Genomic DNA, 26,397 nt, shown 5'->3' on the forward strand with positions numbered 1-26,397 from the left:
ATATTTAAAATAATTTTAAAATATTATTTATTTAAATTTAGCCTAATATCATTAACATGTTTTTAAAATTAAACTTATATATTATTATGTTTTAATTTTTTTGGTACATAGGAGCAGTCCAAGACCACTTTAAATAATAATGGTCCTAAGCCTAGCTACACCAATCATGTCCTCCTAGATAATCCTTGGTAAGGTTTTTAGAGGATAAACCAACTTAGTTACATCAAAAGGTCATTGGAATACCTAACTTGTCAAAGAATCCGTACACATTAGCTTCATAATAAATATGTTTTAATTTCGTAACACGTTACAAATTTTATGAAAAAATAATAATTAATTCAATTAAATTACAAATACATACAATCAATTTTTACTTCTCACAAGTAAAAGAAAACCAGTGATATTATAAATTAAAGGCTTGAGTTAGACGGAAAATAAAGAATTGGTAACAATAAAAAAAAATTAGAAAGAAAAAGAAGAAGAAGCAAGAATCACCATTTTTCGTTTTTTTATATAAATTTTATGACTAAATTAACAAAATATGCTAATTTTTTTTAATTGGGCCTTTAGGTTGTTTTAAACATTAATTAGGCAATTAGGCCGTTTTAGTAGGGTTAGGGCTTTTTACTCTTTTTAGGGTTAAGGTTTTTAGGGTTTTTGGTTTTTTAAGGTTTTTGGTATTTTGAAAGTGTTCAGTGTTTTTAACTGAAACAACGGAAGTTCTTACGTAGTTTTGAGGGTCGAGGATGTGATAACGCATCTCAACACACATACATTTCATATGTCATGGTGGGATAAGACCATCACCTTAGAAACCCATCGTGAGGAAATTAGGTTTCAGGGTAATAATGCTTTATACGATCAATGGTCGAAGTCTAGCTGGAGATCCTAGTTGGCGGTCGTGATGCAGTCACGGGTTCGAGTATAACCGGGGGCGCTAAGTGACGGTCATTACGCAATAAGGAGTTTAAGCTTTTTGCATACCCACAAATAATGCCCTATATATACCATACATAAGATTGATGCCATAATTATACGGAAAAACTTGGGAACTTTCAGTGTAATCAACGTAATTTTTTTCTCTATTTCCAAGCAATCAGTATCTTTAACATTTCATTATTATCCGAAGGCTAACACCAATATGGATACAAGAAGGCTTTTAGGAGGATAGTGGATGTTTCAGCACAATAGAGGTGAAACTCGAGTCAGCACAACTGATGCGACCATAACTCGGGAAATTACTACCGAATCCATTGAGCTGCCACGAGGACCTATAACTCGATCATGAGCTAAGAAATTTCAAGAAGCGTTAGCAAGCTATGTGGATCGAGCTTGGGGAGAGAACATAGCCAAATCCAATAGCCATGCATGGAACAGCTCAATTGGCGTCACTTGCAATTTATTACTCGTTGAACTTGAATTTTAATAAACTCATCTAATTTCAATAAATGAGTTGCTGGACTTTATTCAACTCATCTTAGTTTATTTTAATTACTAGAGTTTTTGTTGAACTTCATTTAATAAGTGTTGCTCTTAATTAATCTAGTTACTAGGATTATTTATTGATGCATGGTTTAAGTTTAATTAATTATGCTTCTATTAATTTAACTAGTTGCTGGAATAATTGTTGCATAGATTTTAGCCCATTTATCTAAGTTAAGTTTTAATGAGTGCATGTTCAATAAGTGCTTAAATGTGTTTAATAAGTTCAATTTAATGTGTTTAAATGCAGGTAACTCTTCATCTCATAACTGTTACAATTCAAGGCTATTACACATTCAATAAAGTGGCTTTTCAAGTTATTTTCAGTTACAAGCAAGGGGGCTGTTACAAATGAGGTTTTATACATCATTTAAGGAGTTTTAAGGAGCATTATTCTATCATTTTATTTTACCAGCAGCCTCTTCATCTACTAGCCATTTTTGCTACTTCAAAAATTAACTCAAAGCATTCAAAATGTCTTTAAAGAGCTGGTGTCTATTTGGCTAGCCAAGGGACAATTCAAGAGTCATTTTTCAAGAATTTACGGTCATTCATTCAGCTGAATTAAAGAGAAATCAAGAGTGGAGTTATTTGGTTCAAGAATGTCAAAAGGCTTGAACTTTATTTCATTTTTTAATTAGCACATTAAGATGAATTCTTGTGACTATTTGTCTAGCCTATTCTAGCACTATAAATTGGAGAAATCAGCCTTTGTAAAATGACTTTTTTTAATGAATTTGATAATATCTTATTACTTTGTGAGTGTTCAACTCCCATTGTTCTCCAAAGATTGAGTTGACTTATCAAGCAACCCTTGTAGCGTCAATTCTGTTTATTTTTCGAACTTATCACTTGTATCCAAGTGTGGCGTTCACCATACCGAGGCTCCTATCTTTGTAGATAGCGGGTTAAGGTTTACTATCAAATGATCCTTACCATTTTTCCATCACTCTTTTCATCCTAATTGCTTTCTAAGTTTTGGGTCAACGCGAATCTATTATGTTGTTTCACTCTTAAGCTTTAGCCTACCATCTATCATTGTTTATTTAACCTTTTTGTAACCTTTCCTTTTAACTTATCTTTCAACTATCTTAAGCCTATTTTTTTCAAATTATCAATCTTACCCAATTTAAACGATCGGGCAACAACACGACTCATGACATCTATAACCGAGTTCATATCAACAACAGTGGTTGCAGTTATTAATGGGATGTATACTAATGTGAACCGTCATTGCCCAGAAAGGAGCATCACCTTTACTGCATCGCAATAGCCGCTCCCCACCTAAGAGTCCTATTGCATCTACAATGGTGCCGGTCTTCAAATAAGAAGGAAGGTTAAAGGTATCGGTTGCTTAAAAATGGAGAAAAAATTACACCAATTATAAAGGGAAGCCCTAAAGTTTTTCCATATGAATATGCCATCAAACTTTTGTGTGGTATTTATAGGGCATCATTTTCAGGAATTCAAAAAGATTGAGCTTATGATTGTATAACGACTGTCAACTGACTCCCAATTATACTCTGGTCTATTATCGCATAACGACCATTAATTAAGGCCTCAATGTCGACTTCCACCCTTGAGCTTAAAAAGAAAAATCACCCCATAATCAACTTCTCTAAGATAGGCTTTGGAGGCAATAATCCCATCGCGACATGATATATGAAATGTGTGCGGCTCGAAGCGATATCGCATCACTAATGACACAAGAATACCTCAAACGTAAACCAAATATTTTTAGTGACTAAAATTTTTAAGACCGGGAAATGGCTTACAGTGGAGGAATGCAAAGGGTTAGAGAGAAATTATATGATTGGGGGATAATGAATCTTGGTGTGTGAACCCTTTTATAGCTGTAGGGAAGGGTTTCTTTACAAAGAAAAACCTTGAAAACGAGCTGCAAGAGTGATGAACATATTCTAAATGTGTTTAAAGCGTCCAAATTATTTGAAGCATCAGGCTTTTCACCCTAGGGAATAGGAAATTTGTTAGAAGAAACTCACCTAGTTGGAAGAGCTTCATCTAACAAATTTCCTTTCTTCTGAGAGTGAAAGTACCTTTCTAGATGCTTGTAGAGCACGTTATGCAACGCAAAATCTCTTGAGAGTAGAGGTGTGATGAAATTATCTGAGTTCTGAACGTGTTCTGAAAATTATTCGCACTATACTATATGCAACAAATGTGTGCATTCGTAAAAGAAATTCAAAGCACATATTCTCTGCCTCTATACATAACTCTCTCATAAAAGGGGTGTAATTTTCATAACATAGACATATATCAAGTTAATATCAAACAGAAGAACCTTGTGTTGTGAGAGTTGTGTGTACTCCTTTAGAAAACTCTCTACTTATTTTTTTTGCATTTTTCCATCCAATTCGTTACTGATATTGAAATGAGTTGACGAATGAAATCCATTATATACTACAATGGTCAAATCTATAATACAGAGGATGGGGTGGTGTTTGTAGGAGCTAAGCCCATGAAATTTGTGTTCAATAGTACCATTCAAATGCGTGAGCTATAGACTAAAATCAGGAGGAAAGTCGGTGGATCGACCCAATGAAGAATTACGAGGTTGCAATGCAGATTTCTTACTTCTGTTGACCCGTATAAATATGAGTTATTCGAAGTGATTAGTGAGACACATCTCGAGACGGTCATATCATCGCACATCTAAAGTGGAAATGTTGTTATTGAGTTATAAGTGGAGGCAGCCAATGTTGATGGATCTGGCCCACTTCGACTACTGTCATGGCTAATACGGGTACCGAAGCTAAAGTAGAAAGTCCTATTACATGGTTGTGCGGTGGGTTTTTTGGCCTGCTATAAAGCAATTACTACAATGTTCCCGAAATATCTATGGGCAGACACTCATTGGTCTCTGACATTGATCTAAACTTCAGAGGTCAGTACTTGTTGGGGTATCAGCATAACCCAAATTTAGACACTCAGGCTCAACATTCAATCAGTGCATCCGATTTCAACTTCAACACCGGGTCAATGTTATAGGGCATAAGTAGTTATACTGGAGGATCATCAATGTATACCGGATATCAACCCATTGAATATTTTGGCGAGCGCATGGGTTACAAGAGAATCGACGACCTACTTCTTTTGATGATGGTTGACAAGGGTACGCCCAATGTCGTGTTAGAAGATGACAATGAAGGCGTAGATGATGGAGGAAATGCACGTGAAGAAAAAAGGGGTTGCAGACGCAAACAAGAGGGAGGAGTCAAAACCTAAGCTAATTCGATAGCGGGTTCCAGATGGTTCAAAAGTGGCACTATTTTTCGAACTGGATTCGGTTACAATAGAGCTAAAACTTTACGAGTCTTAAGATTACACATCAGACAATGCTATGGATCCAAATGCGTAACTTAAGGTGTATGAACCTTTTCCACACATGACGAACATCGACCTATCGGCCGAGGATGGTTTAGAGTTTTCGCTGCGCCCACACAGAATACCTGGTCATGCAAGCACATATGGTGATGTACTAGTACTGAAAGTTGGAATAGAATAACCTAACAAAGATGTTTTTCTTGTTGCACTGAAGCGGTACAACTTAAAGAACGACGTGAACTACTACATCATGAAGTCTCGTTCTGAGAAATTTGAAGAATAATGCGCAATGAAGGACGGAAGGTGTAAGTGAAAAATCATGGCGTCTTATCGAAAGAAAACTGGGATGTAGAAGATACAGAATTATCCCGGTCCCCATACTTGTGTTGCAATAGATGCAAGTTAGGACTATTCGAGGCTAGACTTGAACATAATTGCTGACATTATTCTACCGATAGTGAAGACCAATCCTCGAATTCAAATATCGGTGTTGATTGTGGACATACATAGCCAATACCATTACACTCTAATATACTACAATGTCTGGGTTGCAAAACAGAAAGCAATGGAGAAGTATGTAGTGCTGAAATTCTTTTTTATGGCAACAGTGTTAGGTATTGGATCAGTACTTACTAGGTTTCTAACCGATCTCAAGATGCGCCAGTACTACATTGATCAGTTGGTCCCTCAAAAATGAGTATTTCGACAGTTCTTTTAGTACCTTTGAGCAATGCAGAGAGGCATTTCAACACCACAAGCTTATGGTTCAAAGTGACGATATTTGGTTGTACGAAAGGTATCAACAATGCCTATTGTTTGTAGTTGCTTAAGGCGGTAATCGAAAGATTCTGCCTATAGTGTTTGGAATAACTCTTGAAGAAACAGTAGATGACTAGAATTTTTTCTTGAGTTGATTGTGTCGCCGCGTTTGCTCGCAACCCAACATATGTGTTATATCGCATGTGATGTAACGCCTGCATTTAGACCGTCACGAGTCGAACACGAGGTGTTAACAGACTTAATTCATTACTTAAACAATTTCATACAATTCATTTTAAAATTTCTAGACAAGTCGGCTAAGCGCATCACGATCGCTTTAAAATCATATCTCGAGTTCCAAAACTCAAATCCAATTCCATAAATTTTTCCTGAAACTAGACTCATATGTCTATCTACCAATTTTTTCTAGAATTTTTGGTCGAGCCAATTAGTACAGTTTATTAGTTAAATTCTCCCGTGGTTCGACTACTCGACCTCGTGTATTGCGAATCGAGATATCTCCTGTCTGAGCTTCAATGACTATTCCGTTTGTCTCTAATAAAACTAGACTCAATAAGGAATCTGTAAATATAAATCATGACTTCTAATTATCTTTGTAAAATTTATGGTGAATTTCCAAAGTCGAACAGGGGATCCGAAATCGTTCGGACTGTTTCACAAAAATTTAAACATCTCATAAAATATAACTCATATACTGTTTTGTTCCATTCATATGAAAATAGACTCATAATTATTCAATTCTATATTTTATTCATCATCTAATTGTATCTCTACTATTTTTAATGATTTTTCAAACTCACATAATCATTTGTCTGTCGAATCTATTTTATGGTAAATTTTACCTATTTCATGGTTTCCATGGATTAGCTAGCAATTTGACATTCATAGCACCAAATATGATCATGATTAGCCATTCCAATGGCTAATCATTACCAAGCATTTCCATACCACTCAATAACCATATCATAAGACCATATATACAAAATGATTATAATGTTATACATGCCATACTCAAAATATACAAGCCATTATGCCAAGATGGTATACAGATAGTGTGAGCGAACCTCCGACCGTTCCGGATTTTCGAGCTGGCTTGTCAAAACTACAAGGAATGAAAAGGAGGGAGTAAGCATAAATGCTTAGTAAGTTCACATGCAAATAGCAAGTAACATAACCATATAAGCAAACATAAAACATCATTTGCATAATCATCACCAAGACATTCATATCATATTTTCATTTATCATCTTACCATATTGTTGTTATATCGATTTTTCAACCCGAGGGTTAAGTACATACCTGTTCAAAGTATTCATTTCACAACACTTACCAATACGTCCCTTTCATCTCTAGTATTCCTCCATTTGAGTAGAACTTTACCCGTTGAACACATTGGAATATAATTTGGATACATGGAAAGTTTGCACATAAGTGCCATATATGTAGCCAAGCTACCATGTAACCCGCCCATAAGTGAACTCGGACTCAACTCAACGAGCTCGGGCGTTCGCATCCATAAGTGAACTCGGACACAATGCAACGAGCTCGGATGCCTAGTTACATCTCTCAAACTCGGACTCAACTCAACGAGTTCGAACATTCGCATCCATAAGTGAACTCGGACTCAACTCAACGAGTTCAGATGCCCAAATATCCTAGTGACATGTCACTTGTATCCTAATCCATTCCTAAGGTTCAACGGGACCTTTTTCCCAATCATGTGTCTCAACCATATTCTACGGAATGCCGTTCTGATACTCTAGTAGTATTTCACATTTTCCAAGTATATCACATAATTTGACATATTAACAAACAATTATCACTGTATAATTTTTCATAATAATTATCATATCATTTAAATAACATTAAAACATTTAAAATAATAACTATGTTACCAACATTTACATATGAACTTACCTCGTATGCGAAAATGGCTACTTTTATCATTTCGTCCACAACTTGGTATTTTCCCCATTTTAGCCCGAATTTTAGTTTTCCTTGCTCTATCATTTAAAATATAGTCTAATTAGGACTCACATTATTCAAATTGACCCAAAATCATATTTTGGAAAAATTACAGTTTTGCCCCTAAACTTTTACATATTTACACTTTTTCCCCAAAGCTCGTAAATTAAACTTCAGCCTATTTTCTTATGTTTTATGACATGCTGATAATTTTTCCCTTCTATGGTAACATCAAATTCTCACTCTAACATGTACTTATGACTATTAGGTATTTTTACCGATTAAGCCCTTTTGCTCGTTTTCAATTAAAACCGAGTAGTACAAGTTGTCTAACATAATTTAAAACCTCATATTCTATCATAAAACACCAAAATACACAAATTTCACCTATGGGTATTTTTCCAAATATGAACCCTAGGTTGAATTATTGCTAGCATAAGCTTAATCGAGCTACCGGGACTCCAAAAACGTAAAAATCATTAAAAACGAGGCTAGAACGGACTTAAAATCGAGCTAGGAAGCTTGAAAAACCCTAGTCATGGTTTCTCCTTGCTATATTCGGCCATGGGGTTGAAGATGAGCAAAATTGGCTTTTAATTTTGTATTTTAATTCATTTTACCCCTAAATGACCAAAATGCCCTTACTACTAAACTTTCCAAAAATTCCATCCATGTCCAATTTTTGTCCATAGACTTAGAAATTGGTAAAATTTTTATTTAATACCTCCTAATTAATATTTCAAAACAATTTCATACTAGAAACTTCTAGAATGCAAGTTTTTCAAATTATTCGATTTAGTCCCTAATTTTAATTTAAGCACTTTATGCATAAAATTTCTTCACGAAATTTTCACATAATCATGCAATCATATCATAGACCTCAAAATAATCATAAAATAATTATTTCTATCTCGTATTTTGTGGTCACGAAACCGCTATTCCGACTAGGCCCAAAATCAGGATATTACACAGGAGACCCGAAATACTATCAGTGATTGATCGTCATAGAGCCCTCTAGGATCAAAGTTATCATCGGTACTGCATATGACATGTAGGATCCAACTACCACAAAAAATATCCTTCGACAATTGAGCAAAATCTAGTTATTGACATGGGTTTGTAGTTTGAACTATGTATTCATTGCACACCAAATATTCATACAGGTTACAAGTTCGTCCAACATTGATTCCATCAAATTTTGAACAACTTGAACATTATTAACGACTATAGTGCAACGTTTGTATTAAATATACTGTTTGAACAGTGGATGTGGTGAAAGAGATTCGATGAAGTACAGCGGGAGTGAACACCATGTACGTAGTGTGCCACTCACGTCGAAACCTTAATTTTCGAGTCACAGAGCATGCTAGGCATGATTAGGAAGTGTCAGGTGCATCCTATTATGTGAACCTAGCAAAAGGGGCCTGCGATTGTGGGAGATTCCAAGCACTTTGGTTCCCATGCGCACATGCAATTGCCGCTTGTGGGAACATACAAATTGAGTACGCGTCTTACATCAATGACGTCTACCGACTAGAACGCATTCATAGTGTGTGGAGTCCTAAATTCCCAACTGTCCCTGTAACATCCCGATTTTGGGCCTAGTCAGAATAGTGGTTTTGGGACCATAAATCCGAGGTCATAAAATTTATTTTAGTATTATTTTGAGGTCTATAGCATGACAGTAAGATTGTATAAAAATTTTGTTAAGAAACTTTATCGTTTGAATGCTTAATTTGTGAAAAAGGACTAAATCACGTAAAGTGCTAAAGTTGTGTTTTATTAGATAAATGTGTTAAATAGCTACAGAACTTAAAAGTTGAAGTGCTTAATGAGTAAATAGGCTATTATATGTATGAATGGATGTGCATGGAGAAGAAAAGTCAAAAAGTCAAAGTTGGTAGGGTTGGTATTTGATGACAATAGCTAAATAAATAAAATAAAGAAAAAAAAAAGAAGTCATCTTTCTTCTCCATCTTGTCTCCACCGAAGAAAATCCTTCATGGAAGCTTGAAATTTTCAGCACAATAAACCCCTACATGTAAGTCATTTTGGTGTTAGTTTTTGATGTTTTTGATGTTTTTGAGATCTTTAAAGCATGATATAACTATTTCTACCATTATTTTGAGCTAGAGTTTATGTTCAAAAATTTACCCATGTGTGTCATGCATGTATTTTGATGATTTATGGAGGAATATGAAAGTTTGGCGTTAGATGAACATCTTTTTCTAAGTGAGTTTTAATAAAAACACCTACAAGGACTTGTTTGTAAAACATGTAAAAATAGGTGTTAAAAATGTGATTTGATGAAAAATGTGGGCTGTTATAAGAGGGAATATGAATCGGCTAGGCTTGGGTAACCAAGAAAATGGATATATTTCATTTTACGAGCCTAGAGGCTAAATTGTAATTATGTGAAAGTTTAAGAGAAAAACTATAATTTTTCCAAAATATGTTTTATGGGCTGTTTTGAATAATGTGGTAACTAAATAAGTGAAATTTGATATTATAGATCAAGAAAAATAGAGTCCAGACCTAGACCGGGAAAAGAGCAAAATCTTGGACTAAATTGAATTGATTGTCCATATTTTTGTACTGAGGTAAGGTTGTGTGAAATTGATATAGCATTTTATTAGGTACTTAACATTTAATGTCATATGAATTGCATATCTGTCTTCGTGAATATTATTGATGTTGTCCGATAAAGAATTGAGGTGATGAAAACCGATTGAACCTTAGGAATACTTAAGGTACCAATATCAAGACCTTTGGGTTGATGAGATCCTGTATAAGACCATATTTGGGATATGGCATTGCATCAGTATGTGTTATCCTGTAAGATATGGCATTGATATGAGATCTCATGTAAGACCATGTCTGGGACATGACTTTGGCATCGAGTTGTAATCCTAAGTAAGACTATATCTGGGATATGTCGTTGGCATCTTACTATGTGAATGAGGCCTCCCGAGTGTTGTTTAGTATTCCAAATGGTTTAACGGGTAGTCCAAGGGTCAAGGAAATGATGAGGTATGATCATGTTGAAAAGGTACAGGTATGTACGCCAAGCTCGTAGTTATTGAGATTACGAAATGATAAGACTTCTATAAAGTGAGAATGAAGGAATTATGACCTTGAATTCCATAAACTTTATGTAAATTGAATGAGATAGGGCATGACTACGATGGTCATTGAAAATGGGATGACTTAAGTTATGTTATGTATGTGTATGAAATTGCATATTTTTATTGCTTATTAATTTCATGCAAGCTTACTAAGCTTTATGTTTATTCCCTCTCTTTTCCGTTTTCTCATAGTATCGCCAAGTTAGCTCGAGGATCAAAGGACGTCGGAGGCTCATTCACACTATCAATCGGATCTTTTGAGTGTAATTAGTCTCAACATTTTGAGTATAACATGTATAGAGACTTGGTCTTTTTGTTATATGTCATATTGGTCTAACCAAATGTGTTGGCTCATAATGATGTTGATTTATTTTGTGTATGGCCATGAGATATGGCTCATAATGATTATTAGGTTGTAAATCTATTCATTTATGTATGTATATGCCAATTCTATTATGATATGGCCTATGGTTATTGGTGATTGAATGTTGATGAATGTCATATGTGTGTATAAGATGGTATGAAAATATATGCATGTAAGTCTAAGAAATATTGCTTATTCATATATGCGTGTTGGTAAGACTTGATTTGTCATAGTAGGGAGTCTTAAATAAGTATAATGTGAAGGGAAATTGTCATGCATAAGCTATTTTTATGAGTGTTAAGGTATCATTGAAGCCATATATGTGTTTGTGCAAATAAGGGTGGCAGTTGGCTTGGAAAATAGCCTTAAAGTTGCTCACACTGGTAGACACACGGGTGTATGTCTAGACCGTATGTGATACACGGCTTGCCCCATGGACGTGTGATCCGGCTGTGTGTCCCCTGCACCCTAATTAATGCAAACCAAAATGTCCAGTAGTAAACACACGGACAAAGACAAGGCCGTGTGTCTCGGCTGTGTGAGAGACAAGGCCTAAGAACATGGGCGTGTGCCCAGGCCGTGTGAAGTCTGCACCTGATTTTGGAATTTAATTCGCCACACGGCCTAAGGACACGGATGTATACCTTGGCCGTGTGACCTTGTTTGGTTGATGATGTCATAGTCAGAGAGTTACATGGGTTGAGGACACGGGCGTGTGTGACCACACGGCCTACCCACACGAGTGTGTGACTCTCCAAAACATGAAAATTTTTTAAGTGTGGTAAAAGTTTTGGAAGTTCTCGGTTTAGTCCTAAATATTTCTCGTTGCATGTTTTGGGCCTCGTAGGCCCGTATAAGGGATGTTACGTATATGTTTAAATAACCTTAATTGGAATGAAATTTTATGGTTCGATTTTGTGTGTTTGATTACATTCAAATACAGTAATTCCTTGTACCCTGTTCCGGTGTCGAGTATAGGTAATGGGTGTTACAGTCCCAGATGAGAGTATGTGGTTGCTGGTGTCTAACGAGCCGTTTGAGTTGGTGCCAAACAAGGATCTGTATCGCGTCTCGAAAGGTCACCCGAATTCCACCCGAGCAAGGAATAATATGGATAGTCGAGAGAGAGACAATCAATAGAAATTATGCGGGTATTATAGAAACTTAGGGCATATGAAGACAACATGTTTTCTATACAGGGATATGTTGGGGCCTTAGCGTTGATAATATTACTTTCTACCAATTTTCATATTCATTAGCGTGCTTCGCATATTCCCTTTGGTTCAATTTGTTATTGATTGTTAACTTACACATAACCCATGATAGATATAATAAAGACAAATGTATTATTTGAATGAGTAACCTTTGTTTTTTTTAATGACATATTTATATTTTCATCACAATATTTATAACAAAAAATACATTTAATCGTGTCGTTGGGGAGAATGTGTGTAGTAAGGCGGTGGACAAGGATTGCTTGAAGGATTTCTGCATGGAACCAAGCGTACAACCAGAGGTGCCTCTGGAGGTCTATCTGGAAGTACGAGCCTGTAGATTTCCTTATCATCTTCATTGTTGCCTAAATATTTACCTAACGCTGTCTTCTGGGCAATCGTTTCTTCGGGTTCGACAACATCATCATCTTCCTCTATGGTCTATTATTGCATTATCCTTACTTGCCATTGTATATCCGCCACTCCCATGTTCAGTGGTTGCAACGATGAGCCACCCTGGTAAAATAATGATGCACGTAGTGTTTGGGTCAATATAGGTGTGTAACCATAAGGTGCCTCAAATCCCAGGTACATCGAAAAGGTACCGGGCATCGACATCAACATCGACTGCTGCATGAGTGTCTGCATTGGTATAATCATTGGTGGCGGTGCATACGTCAACGTCTTTCTCGATATAAGGTTCAGTATTGACATAGACGTTGGGGTGTAGTATGCGGGGGATGTCGGTGTCCTGAAATATGTACCTACAAGAATAAAAGAACCAACCATGTATGGCAGTAGATTGTAATATGGTGGTGCTTATAAAAAAAACATGGTGTTAGTAAATTGAATGAGAATAAGTAGAGCGAACTAACTCGGATAGTGCATAGCCACAGACAACACATTTTCTGTCGAATCTGATGACAAACCCATCATGTGACCACGTCCCCTCCTACGTTGTTGTGGCAATTGATGTTGTATTTTTTTTCCAAGTTTTCCTACTCCTCTCCTCCGATGGTAGCAGATACGACTTGCCGACGATTTTAAACCATGTCAAGTAATTATCAGTTGCCACTGTTTCTGTCGAGAAAAATGGTTCGCGGGCGAGTATGAATTCCATCCTACGATCCTAAGCCTGGATATGCTCCTTATGCTTCTCCGCCCAGTCCTTGTCGTTCTTCCCCCATATGTCTACCTTGTGCAGTTCCTTCATGTCTTGTGGTGGCAGTGGAATTCGTTGCCTGTACCCGAACTACAGTAGAACCTGGTCCAATTCATACATTTCCACTATCGCGTACACTGTCAACAACACCTTCGCGTCCCACATCTCCCGATTGTCAAAACATCTCTAGTGGGATGCAAGATATAATCTCGAGGTTGATATACGACATCCATTAAAACTGAAAAATAGAATTGTAAATATCGTTACATACATATTCTTTTTAACGAATCATTGCATAATTAATATAGGTTTAAAAAAGATAGGTGATTAATCTTGGTTTCCGAGCATTGATCTAATAGTAGCCTAATGTCTTCCTACTTGTTGGGTAATTCACATAACTCGACCCATGGTTCTACTTGTATAAGCAATATATCGTTGGAACATATAATAAATAAAAACATTTACTGCACAAACTACATATATATTTATAAATGATGTTTACCTCTTCACCAACGAGAAAATTTCTGGGTCAGTCACTTTGGGACGTAAAAACGATATTTGCCACTAGGCTTCTAACTGCAACAGTAGCATGCAACCACCAATCGACATCTTATTCAGTTGCGTTGCTCGACAAAGCTCTCGGTATAATATGGACAACACGACAGATCCCCAACTTAGCTTTGCACATTCACTGAAGTCCACTATATGTAGAAGTCATCTTATGTGCACCAAATTTATAGATTTATTGGGCATTAAAATACCCATGATTAACCTCATGATGAATAATTCGGCATACTGTTGTATGACCTCTTTCGTTGCATCATCGGGAAGCTTATCGAATTTTTTCTCTAACTAGTTGGTCGATATCCAACCACCTTCAAACCTGTTCAGGATCTTCCCCAACATTGCCACGTAGAGGTCCACTTTCCCCCAAACCATTGCTGATCCCATGATGACCGGCCCATCCACTGGCAGACCGGGTTGTAATGTTATGTCCTCGAGTGTGATTGTACACTCACCGCATAGAATGTGGAAAGTGTATATTTCAGACCTTCATCTTTCAACCAACGTGTTGGTTAGTGTGGGATTGAGTTTGCAGTCCCCTTACATGCGAGACGCATGCAAGAATCTAGCCTTCTGTAGATACCCATAGATTTCAAGGATCGGAGGCTCTATAACATAAAATAATATTTAGATTTATCAATTTTTTTTAAACATAATTAAAAATAAAAAAAAAATTTAAATTTTGTCTTACTATTGCTAATTGGGCGGCAGAAATATGGTTGTTGTCGAAGCAGATTAGAGAGGTGTCCATTCTTGAGAAATTGATCCGAACGAATAAAACATGATATAATTAAAAAAAATATTATTTTTAAATGAAAATATAAATAAATATTGAATAAAAAGCTTGAGAGAGTTGAGAAAAGGATGTGAAAGAAAGAAATGAAATTTGTGGGGTATTTATAAGTGTAAAAAAGTTACTATTAGGATTTTAATTTTTTTTTACCGTTTGACGCTGCAACAATAAAAAAATCGTTGTATTTTACCATTGAAGGAAAGAGCGCCCAGCTGGATGAGCTTTCACTTTCTCTCTCCTAAAAACGATTTATTTTCCTAATTTAATTTTAAAACGACTTAAAGGCCTAATTTAAAAAATTAGCTTATTCAGCTAATTTAGCCAAATTTTATAAAATTTTACAATATCATACTAATATTTTCATATTTTTAATTAAAAATAATATTCAAACCGAACTCGAATAATTAGGTGTCTAAATTCAAATGAACTTATACATCAATTTGTCAATATTCATCATGGAATTAATAAATATTATATATATTAATTATTTTTCCTCTCAAATTTTGATATAAGCATAGTGGTTCTCTTTTACTTAGTAAAGGCATATGTGTGAGACAATTTACTAATTAATTTACGTGATTTAAATACTTTAAAATCTATAACGATATTTGGGTTTAGTTTTATAATACCTCGGGAGTTAATGAAACTATTTTAGTGAAATTTAATTGTCTCAATTTTCAAGCGATCACTCCAAATATTTGAGTTCCTTTTGGATTTCTTTCTTGATCAATGATAACAACATTGTTATCACATCGTATTATCATCTCATACAATTACTGCTTTGATCACTTTTAATTTTTCTAGCGGTTTATTTAATATTGCTTCCTTGATCACAATAATAATATTGCTAGTATGAGCATATTGATGATTACTAGCTCCTATGACTCACATACATATAAATTCTCGAGTCCTATTGTTATCTGCTACATTCAAATGGATTTGAGGATGAATCTTTTTTCATGTAACAAAGGAAAAAAGAAGAAGAAAAAAATATTGTTTGTCGAAAAGAAACCCTCAATTGTTTTTTTTATACTCCCAAGACAATGATTATTTCTTTAGTTTGATTTAATAATTATTAATCAAATAAACTTAATCGATGTATTTTTAACATTTCAAGTACGAATGATAATGGAGTGGGGTATGAGTGAATGTTATTAAATCTATTATTGCTCTCTAGTTGGCATACTCTATTCCGCCATCGTTCCACTATGAATGTGTAAATTTGAAATTTATTACCACTTTTATGGATGCTAGATGCATCTAGTCTTGCTCCGTCTCCTCCTACCTCACTTTACTTTAATTTAATTTTTATTATTTATCTTTAATATTTTTAATATTAAGTAAATATTTAAAAAATCATAAAAACTAAAAATATATATAATTTTTTTTCTAAAATGAATTATTATATTATTAATAATTAATATATATAAAAATTGATAACTTTATATAATACAACAAGAAGAAATGTAGCATAATCACTCATATAGAATAGAAGGAAAAAAGAAGAAGAAAAGAAAACGGTATCGTATAGAGTGAGCGGGACCTCCATTTAAAACTTCTTTATTATTAAATTGTTCCACTCATATCCAAAAATAAAAATAAAAAAATAGAAGAGTGAAAAGAAGTATTCAAAATTACAAAACTGCCATTCTACCAGCTTTCTTTACACAGTCTTCCCCTGCCCTTTTGCCGGCCAAATTGGCTTTCTCATTATCAGATCTATCAAAATCCCTTCCTTATTTTAGCTTTCAATTGAAAATCCATTATGTCATTTTAGACCAAGGTTTCATTTTTTTTTTGCGTGGACTTTTGGCATTGAATCCAAAATGCAGAGCTCAAATGTGCAGCCGGAAGTTATACTAGAATGGCTGCAAAAGGAAATGGGTTACCGTCCCTTAGGACCCTACAATTCTTCTTCCAACAAGTCGAATTTACCTTCCATCGATTCGCTTCGCAAGATTTGTAGAGGGAATATGTTACCTCTGTGGCATTTCTTGTTAACCCGCGTTAAATCCGAGAAAACCGTCCAAAGCATCCGAAAGAACATCACCGTGCACGGCGGAGGGGGGAATATTGAGAATGCTGGAAATTTGGGGAAAGAGGAGGGGAGGAGTAAAGGAGGGGGGAGGAGGAAAGAGAAGGTGGGTGGTGGTGGTGGAGGGGAGGGTTCAGGTGCGGCGGAGATTAGGGAAGCAGCAATAAGGGAACGGGAAGCCGCTGCCAAGGAAGTGGAGAGGTTGAGAAATATTGTGAGGAGACAAAGGAAAGATTTGAAGGCTAGGATGTTGGAGGTTTCTAGAGAGGAAGCTGAAAGGAAAAGGATGCTTGACGAAAAGGCCAATTACAGGTTTTTTTTCTTCTTAATTCTTAAGGAGTTCTTTTAACTATATTCTAGAACTGAAAAATGCCTGCGTTAGCATTGTCCTTGTTAATTTTAACTGCTCACCATTGAATGGGCGATTTATGTCGAATTTATCTAATAGCTATTTTTCGCAACATCGAGTTTCATTATGCTTTAGGATTTTTCTTATAACTTGTGGCGTTTTAACGTCATTATGGAGGCAGAACATGAAACTAGGCCTTTAATGCCAACTAGAGCCTTTGTGTTTCTAAAATTATGGACCATCTTGTTTTTTTATTGCGTATTATTTAATTTGGGGCTTTGAAGTTAAATGTCTCTGTGATTTTCTTTATGGACTTTTCTGGTTGGATTTGACCTTTAGCTTCCCCATCAAGATGATCACATTGTTTCTCATTTTTGATCTTATCAATAAGCTGTTAATTATGGACTAGAGTGACCGTGTGCTCTATTGTCAAACTACACATAAAAGCTCTTATTTTACAATATATAAGTGGTTGGTGATAGCTTTTACATATACTTTATAGAATATATGAGGACTCAGTGTGCATTTAGTTAATCCAAGCCTGATTGGAGTCATTATTGTTAACTTCTGATATTATAAAATTAAGAGTGCCCTTAGCATGCTTGAAAACAACAGTTACCAAGTGTATTTCATCTTTCGGCAAATCTCTTTTGCATATCTTGTGTTTTCACATGCCTTATTCTACTGTAGGCACAAACAAGTGGTGTTGGAAGCTTATGATCAACAATGCGATGAGGCTGCCAAAATATTTGCGGAGTACCACAAACGTCTTCATCAATATGTAAACCAAGCCAGGGATGCTCAAAGGTCAAGTGTTGACTCTTCCATTGAAGTGGTTAGCAACTACAGTGGCAATAGTGAGAAGGAAGCTGTATATTCAACTGTTAAAGGAACTAAAGCTGCAGATGATGTCATTCTTATTGAAACAACTCGTGAAAGAAATGTTCGCAAGGCATGTGAATCTCTTGCAGACCGCATGATTGAAAAAGTGCGAAATTCTTTTCCAGCTTATGAAGGAAATGGGATCCATTTGAGTCCTCAATCAGAAGTTGCCAAATTAGGCTTTGATTTCGATGGGGAGATACCTGATGAAGTTAGAATTGTTATTGTAAATTGTCTCAAAAATCCTCCTCAATTACTTCAGGCAATTAGCACATACACTTCAAGGCTTAAAACTTTGATTTCTAGAGAAATAGAGAAAGTCGACGTTAGAGCTGACGCTGAAGCCTTGAGGTATGCTTATACTTTTGTGTTTTTCTTGTTGGTGGTTACAGGATTTCAAATAAGCTTCCTTTGGTTTTCCACTTTTTCTTCTACTTATCAGGGTTGTCTAGGCTATACGGTTACAAATAATTAACTGCTTTTGTCTGCTAAGTACAAATTTTTAGAATCTTAGAGCTGCAATTTGTTTCTTAGCTACTATTTGTTTGTGTTCACAGAAATTACTGCAATTTGCTAAGTTATTTCTTTGATTTGATCCTACATTACTTAAAATGAAGAAAATGCTGCAGTTAATAAAGCAATAAATTTTATCATTAATGCTACAGCTAAGATAACAATTATAGGTACTTCGTTATAGCTCTCTCATTTTTAGTGACTGACATGCTTTGGGTTTTGTTTTGGTTACAAAGTATATCTTTTCTATCTAAAACCTCCGAGTACTTAAAAGTCTCTTTAGCTTCTAGTTTCTTTATGGTTAGGCATTAGAGAACATTGCTGTATTGTGCCAGGAATATGTTGTTGAAAGTTGATTGGCTTGAAGACTCCTAGTAATTCTTTTTTCTGGTTATGTTCATGCAAATATCTTTTAGTTAAGTTTCTTGGTTGTTGTTTGGTTTTAATGAACCTTGTATTGAATAAAAGATATACTTTTATTAGGTACAAATATGAGAACAACAGAGTTATGGATGTTTCCTCTCCGGATGTGAGCTCACCCTTAAATCAACTTTATGGTAATGAGAAGATAGGAATGGATGTACCTTCTAGAGGAATGCAAAATCAACTTCTTGAAAGACAGGTCTCATCTCCTTTTGAGAATCTCACTGATGCAAACTCTTTATCTTTTATCTTTTACTCGCTCCTGTATCTGTTAATGCTGTTGTTAAGGGATTATGAAAATAGAGGTGTGCCAATGTAAGATGAATGGATGCTGGTTGGCTTTGCTTAACGTTGTTAGCGCTCCACTATTGTCCTTATGTTTATTCTGCTGAGTCATCCTGTAGTTTGATTTATAAATACGTATTTGTTTGCAGAAAGCTCATGTTCAACAATTTTTAGCTACTGAAGATGCTCTCAACAAAGCTGCAGAAGCGAGGGACTTGTGTCAAAAGCTTATAAAACGTCTACAAGGAGGTAGTGATTTAGTTCCTTCACGTTCTCTTGTCGGAGGTGCAACACAGAATGTTGGCAGTCTTAGACAATTTGAGGTGATTCCTATGGTTATGAATTACCATATTGGCATTTTTCCTCTTAATGCTCATTTTCTCATGCTAAATTTTATGGTTAATTTTCTCTCAGTTGGAGGTTTGGGCCAAGGAGAGAGAAGCTGCTGGGTTAAAGGCCAGCTTAAATACACTAATGTCTGAAATACAACGGTTGAACAAATTGTGTGCAGAGAGGAAAGAGGCAGAAGATTCATTAAGAAAGAAGTGGAAGAAGATTGAAGAGTTTGACTCCCGTAGATCCGAACTTGAATCCATATATACTGCTCTCCTGAAGGCTAATATGGTAAGGTATTCCATCCTTCATTTTCATTGTTAAACTCAACAGTAGGAACATGTTGGTGGTGCATCTATGATGCTGTTAGATACAATTGTTACTTTTTAGCAGTTAACACTTTGTAATGTGGTTGAACTTTTTCAATTATAAGTTAATAACATCCCTTCTTTCCTTTGTCTATGTCATCTTGGATTACTTCTCTTCTTTGCATGAAAAGATATAAAAAACATTTGCTTTAGGAGATATCCATATGCTGTTTGAGTATCTTTTAAAAGAAGGAAAAAAGACTCTTTCTTTTGTCTAATGATAACTTAATTCTCTATAGATATATCTTGTTTCATTTGTTCTCTTTCCAAAAAATTGGAGAATATATATTTTGTTGTTGTTTATCTGTGTCCAGCTTCTCAAGAAGAGGACTTGAATGTTATGCTGGATACTTAGGATGTTGAGTGTTGTTATAGTGTTCTCTGATTAGATGATATAGTTAGTATCAACAGTGTAGTCTGATCTCATTTATGTTTTATAACAATGGATTTAAGTGATGGACATATTTTGTTTGTTTATTGTTATGAATGCTTCATCACTTTATTAGTTCAATCTTGGTTTCTAGTATACATTATCTTCCAACTAAAAATCTCTAACAGGATTTATACTGATTTCTTTTGAATTAAAGGATGCAGCTGCATTCTGGAACCAACAGCCATTGGCGGCGAGGGAGTATGCTTCCAGTACCATTATTCCTGTTTGCAATATTGTTGCAGACATTTCAAACGGTGCAAAAGAGTTTATTGTCAAAGAAGTTTCTGCATTTTATAGAAGTCCTGATAATAGCCTCTACATGCTTCCATCAAGCCCACAGGTTTGTAGGACTGCGCACTTTCTTTCTTTCTTTCAATTATAAATGCAATGAAAAAAATATAGTAAGTTGTCAAAAAAATAATTTGTTTTTTTATCTTATCTTGGATGCAATGTGACATGACAGACTGGGTTCCCCTTCTTAATATGACCATTGTCTTGATCAGTGGTTTTGGTGCTGAGAAAATATGTTCTAAGCTATCACCTTTCATTATTATCTGGCCAAATCTTATATTTCTTGATCAATTGCATGTCACTTGACTTTAACCTAGTGACAGTTGTCACACTGGATTTTAATTATGTAGATACTCTCATAATTGATCATTTGATTCTTGGAACTGTTGAACGTATGTTTCATGTTAAGGGAGCTATCTTGGTTTGTAACCCCTACCAATTCATGCAACTATTTATCTAAGAAATTTGGTAAGGTAGTGGTTCTTACAAATCAAACACACACAGTCATGCTGAATTCATTTGGTATATGTAGGTACAAAGTGATAAGCATATACAAGTTTTAGATGGACTAAAACTAGGAGGTAAATACGATAATTATTTTAGATAGGCCAAGACTATAAGATAAATACAAAAGTTGAAATGGTCAAAATGGTTCAATCAAATCAACTCAATTATTTATCCTTCTCAACAATATACATTGATGTAAATTTTCTGAAACAAAATTCTATGAGCCTATGTTACTCTGACTCGGTTGTGAGTGTCCAATATCGGTATTCGCTGATATTATTATTAATTTTTTTTTTTCAAAATTTTCCAAGTTTTTGTAGGATTCTATCTACCTACCCATGTCTGAAAATATGTTGGACACATTACTTAAAGAAAAATAGAGTTGAAGTAACTTAGCTTTGAGCTCCTAGAGAATTTCTTTGTAGGCTTAATATTAAAACGTAAGACTTCTTTGCTTGTATCATGTAAATATAATTCCTGCATCCTTCAAAACTTTTACTTGTTTTTTAACTTAAGTGGAAGACCTTTATATATGTGTGTATCATTCCTTATTTCTCTTCTGTGCCTGGCTCTGATGAAAATTTAGTTTAGTTGAAATTGAATTCTTTATCTTATTTTCAATTTATTGGAAAATCCATTTACATGCCTCTTTTTTTTGTTCCTTATTTCCACATCAGGCTCTTCTAGAGTCCATGGGTGCTAATGGATCTACAGGACCTGAAGCTGTGGCTGCAACGGAGAAAAATGCTGCCTTGTTGACTGCAAGGGCTGGTGCCAGGGATCCTTCGGCAATTCCATCCATATGTCGTGTTTCTGCTGCTCTTCAATACCCTGCTGGTGAGTTTTGGTCTCCAATAAAGCCGACTAGATCCATAGCAGCACTGGTTGTGGTTTTGAATTGATTTGTTACAGTGCTGAGGGGTGTTTGATTGACAGTTGAGGTTGAATAAATTGCATTTTTGGTTTGTACCAGAAACAAAAAGAACTTATTTGGTTATTACCCAAAGAGTTCTCCTTTCAAAATGCCTTGCTTGGTTGAGGATGTTTTGAATGATCTTAAGCCTTTTAAATTTCTTTCTTTCAGTAAGAATTGTTTTCAATCTAATGACATTTTATGGTTAGGTTTGGAGGGTTCGGATGCTGGTTTGGCATCAGTGTTAGAGTCTCTGGAGTTCTGTTTGAAGCTTCGTGGTTCTGAGGCTAGTGTCCTGGAGGAATTGGCAAAGGCAATAAATTTGGTCCATATTCGACAGGATCTTGTTGAAAGTGGTCATGCACTATTGAACCATGCTTACCGTGCTCAACAAGAATATGCAAGGTAATGAATTACTGTTTCTGCCTACTTGGAAGTTACAATTATATAAAAGCAATCTGTTTATCTTTTTTTCCCTCTGATCATTTGTATAAGCAGATAGTGCTTCATCTAGAATCGAGTTGCCTATTCTTTCTTCGGAATCATATGGTTGCTTTTATAGTTGCATTTGCTTTTCAAAGAAAAAAACAAAAGTGGACTTGGATACAAAAGAAAAAATTACTTTTAAATAATTAAAAATGAAAATCCAATTTTGGGTTAAATGTACCAAACTATATGGGTTTACTTTCATATTACATTATAATTTGTATTACATTTTAGTCATTTTGTCCTTTTGATTAATTATGATATGGTTTTTCTTGCCAAATGATGCAGGACAACAAATTATTGTTTGAATTTGGCAGCTGAGCAAGATAAGATTATCACCGAGAAATGGCTACCTGAACTTAAAACTGCAATTTTGAATGCTCAGAAGTGCTTGGAGGACTGCAAATATGTCAGGGGTTTGGTAAGTAACGGTGTTATCGTTTTGCTGGTCATATCATTAGATCTCTTGCTACGTGTATGCATATTCCACTGTTTTCTTCTGTTTTATATTCAACCCATTCGAATATTAGTCTTGTAAAAGAAAGAAATGATTGGTTTTTCTGTAAGCAAGAGTGCGAGCTGGAGCTGTGAGTTGGAGTGAGGTTGGTTGCTGAGATAGACTGGTTATTTGATTGCAGACTATGTTTCTGGGTGCAACTATGACCTATTTGTTTGTTTATTTATTTCTGGTGATAAGAGAAGTGAGAATGGGAAAGGGGTTTGGGGATAGGGATGGCAAATTAACTCGAACCTGACGGGTTTTGACTGATTTGACCTGATAGGGGCTTTTTTCTTGAAAATCGGGTTTGGGGCTGGGTGGGATACCAAAATACCCTTTTTTAATTTTAATTAATTTTATATATTTTAGTTAGATTTTTTAAACTGAAATAAGATTTTATGAATTTTAATTCTTTTTTTATTTTTTTATTTTAGGTAGATATTTTTTATTTTTATAAGATTGTAGAATATGTATTTTATTTAATCTTGCAAAAGTAATATAATATAAAAAATTATTTAATACTTCGGGTTTGGTCGGGTTTGAGAGTAGGGGAATTTTTAGTATTTTGGGATTGGGTTTGGGACCCTAAACCCTAAACTTGGGTATTAAATTTTTTAATAAGATCAGTTTGGAGACGGGAGGTATAAAAATATGGCCAGAGTAGAGGTTAGCAAAACACCACCCCATCATATCGCTATCTCTAGTTGGGGATTAAACTTGTTTATGTCAATATATAAGGTCTGTTATTTGAACCCACTATTTCGCTTAAAGTACCAGTGTTAAACATGTGTCCGACACAGACCTGGATATGGGTATAGGAGTATGATCTTCCATATATATGAAAAATTTAGGAAAAAAAATTGAACATATGTTGTACACATACTTGTATCCGGTACTCATCTTTGAGTCTAGATATAACATAGTTTAAGACTATTGAAACATCAACATCTTATTATATTTGCCTTGGGATTGAAAATCGTGAGTACAGCTGGACGAGTGGTGGGAGCAACCGGCATCAACTGTTGTAGATTGGGTCACAGTTGACAGACAAAATGTTGGAGCCTGGCATTCTCACGTGAAGCAACTTCTTGCATTTTATGATAAGGAAGTTTTGTGAACTGTTATTGTTTATTATTCATTCTCCTTTGTTCGATGGTTGGGTATCACTTTTTTTTTGTTTTTTTTTTTTTACACTAAAGCCCTGTATTTGAATGTAGTAGTATGGTTTGAATTTCCCAGAAGAAATGGCTGTAAAAACTTAAGCTACCTTTCTTTGTGTTGTAAAGAGATTTTTGCCAATTTGTGAAATGATCTTCTGCTTAGAATATAGCTTGCTTTTCACCTATGATTCAGAAGTTTTCATTTTAATTTTGGTTATCTTTTTCTTTGATTTTGAGTAGATTATTTTGATTTTCTTTTGAAAGATACAAGCACTGGGATATTCCATATCTAAAGTTATTTTGATTTTGGTTTGGATAATATTCGATTAAGCAAATTCCGGTTCAAATATTTAAAAAATATAAATATTCGATTTGTTGTCTCCTAATTGCAAAAAGTAGGTTGAAATGTGATTCCATGAATACTGAGCTCATATTATTCATGGCATTGGCACATGATATCTATGGCTGCTGTAAGCAGCTCGTGAACAAGCAGGAACCAGTCCAACTATCCCAAACTGTTGAATTTATATCATCAAATTCAAAGGAACCAATTCAATAAACTGTAACTATAATTCCCAGCCATCAAAGTTTTACTAGTTTCTAAATCATACATTCATTCCTTTTGAGCTGTTTTGGAGGTGGAAGAAATTAAACCTGAATGCATTGCTTCCACTTTACAGTTCACTGGTTTTTGCATGAACGATATTAAGAAGGTTGATAGGCTACACTATAAAAGTTATCAAAGTTCAGGGCATTAAATCAGAACCCCAAAAAAAGAGGTATTTGAAGAGATTAGAAGGATGAAAATGAGTTGGTTTTCCCTAGTACTGCTGCTGCTTAGTTTAACAATCAATAATCTCTCAGAGGCTGGCCATGGACATAAGCTACGTTCTGCTGTTGTTTCTGGAACTGTATACTGTGACATTTGTTTCCAACAAGATTTCTCAAAGGCCCATCACTTTATTTCAGGTCTGCTGTTTTCACTACTAGTGATTTTCATCTGTTATAGGCTAACATTTTAATATGCTTCCTTGGTTGAAATTTTGTTTCTGCAGGTGCATCAGTTGCAGTGGAATGTAAAGATGGGGAATCTAGGCCGAGTTTTCGACAAGTTGCGAAAACCAACGAGCAGGGAGAATTCAAAGTTCGTTTGCCATTCTCAGTTACCAAACATGTGAAGAAAATCAAGGGATGTTCAGTGAAACTTGTGAGAAGCAGTGAGCCATACTGTGCAGTGGCCTCATCTTCAACATCATCATCACTCCATCTCAAGTCAACAAAGCAAGGAACTAAGGTTTTCTCAGCTGGGTTTCTGAGTTTCAAGCCATTGAAACTGCCAAATCTATGCAACAGAAAACCAAGTGTTGTTGCAGACTCTAAGGAATACAACACCCCACACACCTTGGACTTTGAGCAACCAAACTATCCCATATTTCCACCTCCACTTGAAGACCCTGCAACACCGCGGCCAAGCCCACTGCTTCCCAATCTCCCACCATTACCTCAACTCCCCCCTCTGCCACCCCTTCCAGGGCTCCCTTTTCCTCCCATTCCTGGAAGGAATTAGACAACTAATTCTCTGATATTAATTAATGGGTATAAATGGCTATTTAAATCACTTCTTTACTTTCTGTCCTACTCCTCTATGATATTATTCCACTAGTTTTCATGTAACACTTTATTCCCATTTCCTTTATCTACCAGTTGGAAGTTAATGTGGTCTAAGCATTCAATGGAGAATCTTGATCTGAATAATGTAATGGGAGTTTTATATTTCAGAATTTTATGTATTAATAATAGACATCAAAAATAGTTCAAAAAAATTATTTACCACATATTTTCTAAAATAGAACATAAAATAAAAATATTTAGTTTAAATTTAAACATGCAATTAAAAATATAGGTAAAAACTCGTATAAAAATAAGCCTCTTCAAAACAAACAAAAGTTTTCATTCTCTTTGTCATAAAGAAAGTGAATAAAAATTACCAAGTGTAATTAATCTATAACTAACAAACATGCGATTAGTTTATACTCCAATCAACCATTAAACAAATACTATACCTTATTTTAATTCATCATAAAGCATGCCACACTTCTCTATATCTCTATTATTATTATTTGGAT

At 35.1% G+C, this 26,397-nt stretch overlaps 2 protein-coding genes across 2 annotated transcripts; both read left to right on the top strand.

Moving 5' to 3' along the window:
• Window positions 1-16,376: 16,376 nt before the first annotated feature.
• LOC108455007 (AUGMIN subunit 5) lies at window positions 16,377-24,436 on the top strand. The gene is made up of 10 exons (XM_017753638.2): window positions 16,377-17,141; window positions 17,869-18,411; window positions 19,057-19,195; window positions 19,431-19,604; window positions 19,696-19,905; window positions 20,570-20,755; window positions 21,891-22,050; window positions 22,336-22,531; window positions 22,901-23,033; window positions 24,100-24,436. The coding sequence occupies exons 1-10, from the start codon at window positions 16,621-16,623 to the stop codon at window positions 24,226-24,228; spliced, it is 2,391 nt and encodes a 796-aa protein (XP_017609127.1). The 5' UTR covers window positions 16,377-16,620; the 3' UTR covers window positions 24,229-24,436.
• A 370-nt stretch (window positions 24,437-24,806) lies between these two features.
• Window positions 24,807-26,052, top strand: LOC108455017 (olee1-like protein). Its single transcript, XM_017753645.2, has 2 exons — window positions 24,807-25,240; window positions 25,327-26,052. The coding sequence occupies exons 1-2, from the start codon at window positions 25,072-25,074 to the stop codon at window positions 25,836-25,838; spliced, it is 681 nt and encodes a 226-aa protein (XP_017609134.1). The 5' UTR covers window positions 24,807-25,071; the 3' UTR covers window positions 25,839-26,052.
• The last annotated feature ends 345 nt before the right edge of the window (window positions 26,053-26,397 follow it).

Source organism: Gossypium arboreum, chromosome 7, assembly GCF_025698485.1.
Source record: "Gossypium arboreum isolate Shixiya-1 chromosome 7, ASM2569848v2, whole genome shotgun sequence".
In the NCBI taxonomy this organism is placed as follows: domain Eukaryota; kingdom Viridiplantae; phylum Streptophyta; class Magnoliopsida; order Malvales; family Malvaceae; genus Gossypium; species Gossypium arboreum.

Bases quoted from the DNA above. Each gene is read 5' to 3' on its own strand.
- LOC108455017 (XM_017753645.2), top strand. From the start codon at position 25,072: ATGAAAATGAGTTGGTTTTCCCTAGTACTGCTGCTGCTTAGTTTAACA. The intron at 25,241-25,326 runs GTCTGCTGTTTT...TTGTTTCTGCAG, and splicing joins GGCCCATCACTTTATTTCAG to GTGCATCAGTTGCAGTGGAA.
- LOC108455007 (XM_017753638.2), top strand. From the start codon at position 16,621: ATGCAGAGCTCAAATGTGCAGCCGGAAGTTATACTAGAATGGCTGCAA. The intron at 17,142-17,868 runs GTTTTTTTTCTT...ATTCTACTGTAG, and splicing joins GACGAAAAGGCCAATTACAG to GCACAAACAAGTGGTGTTGG. The intron at 22,051-22,335 runs GTGAGTTTTGGT...TTTTATGGTTAG, and splicing joins TGCTCTTCAATACCCTGCTG to GTTTGGAGGGTTCGGATGCT.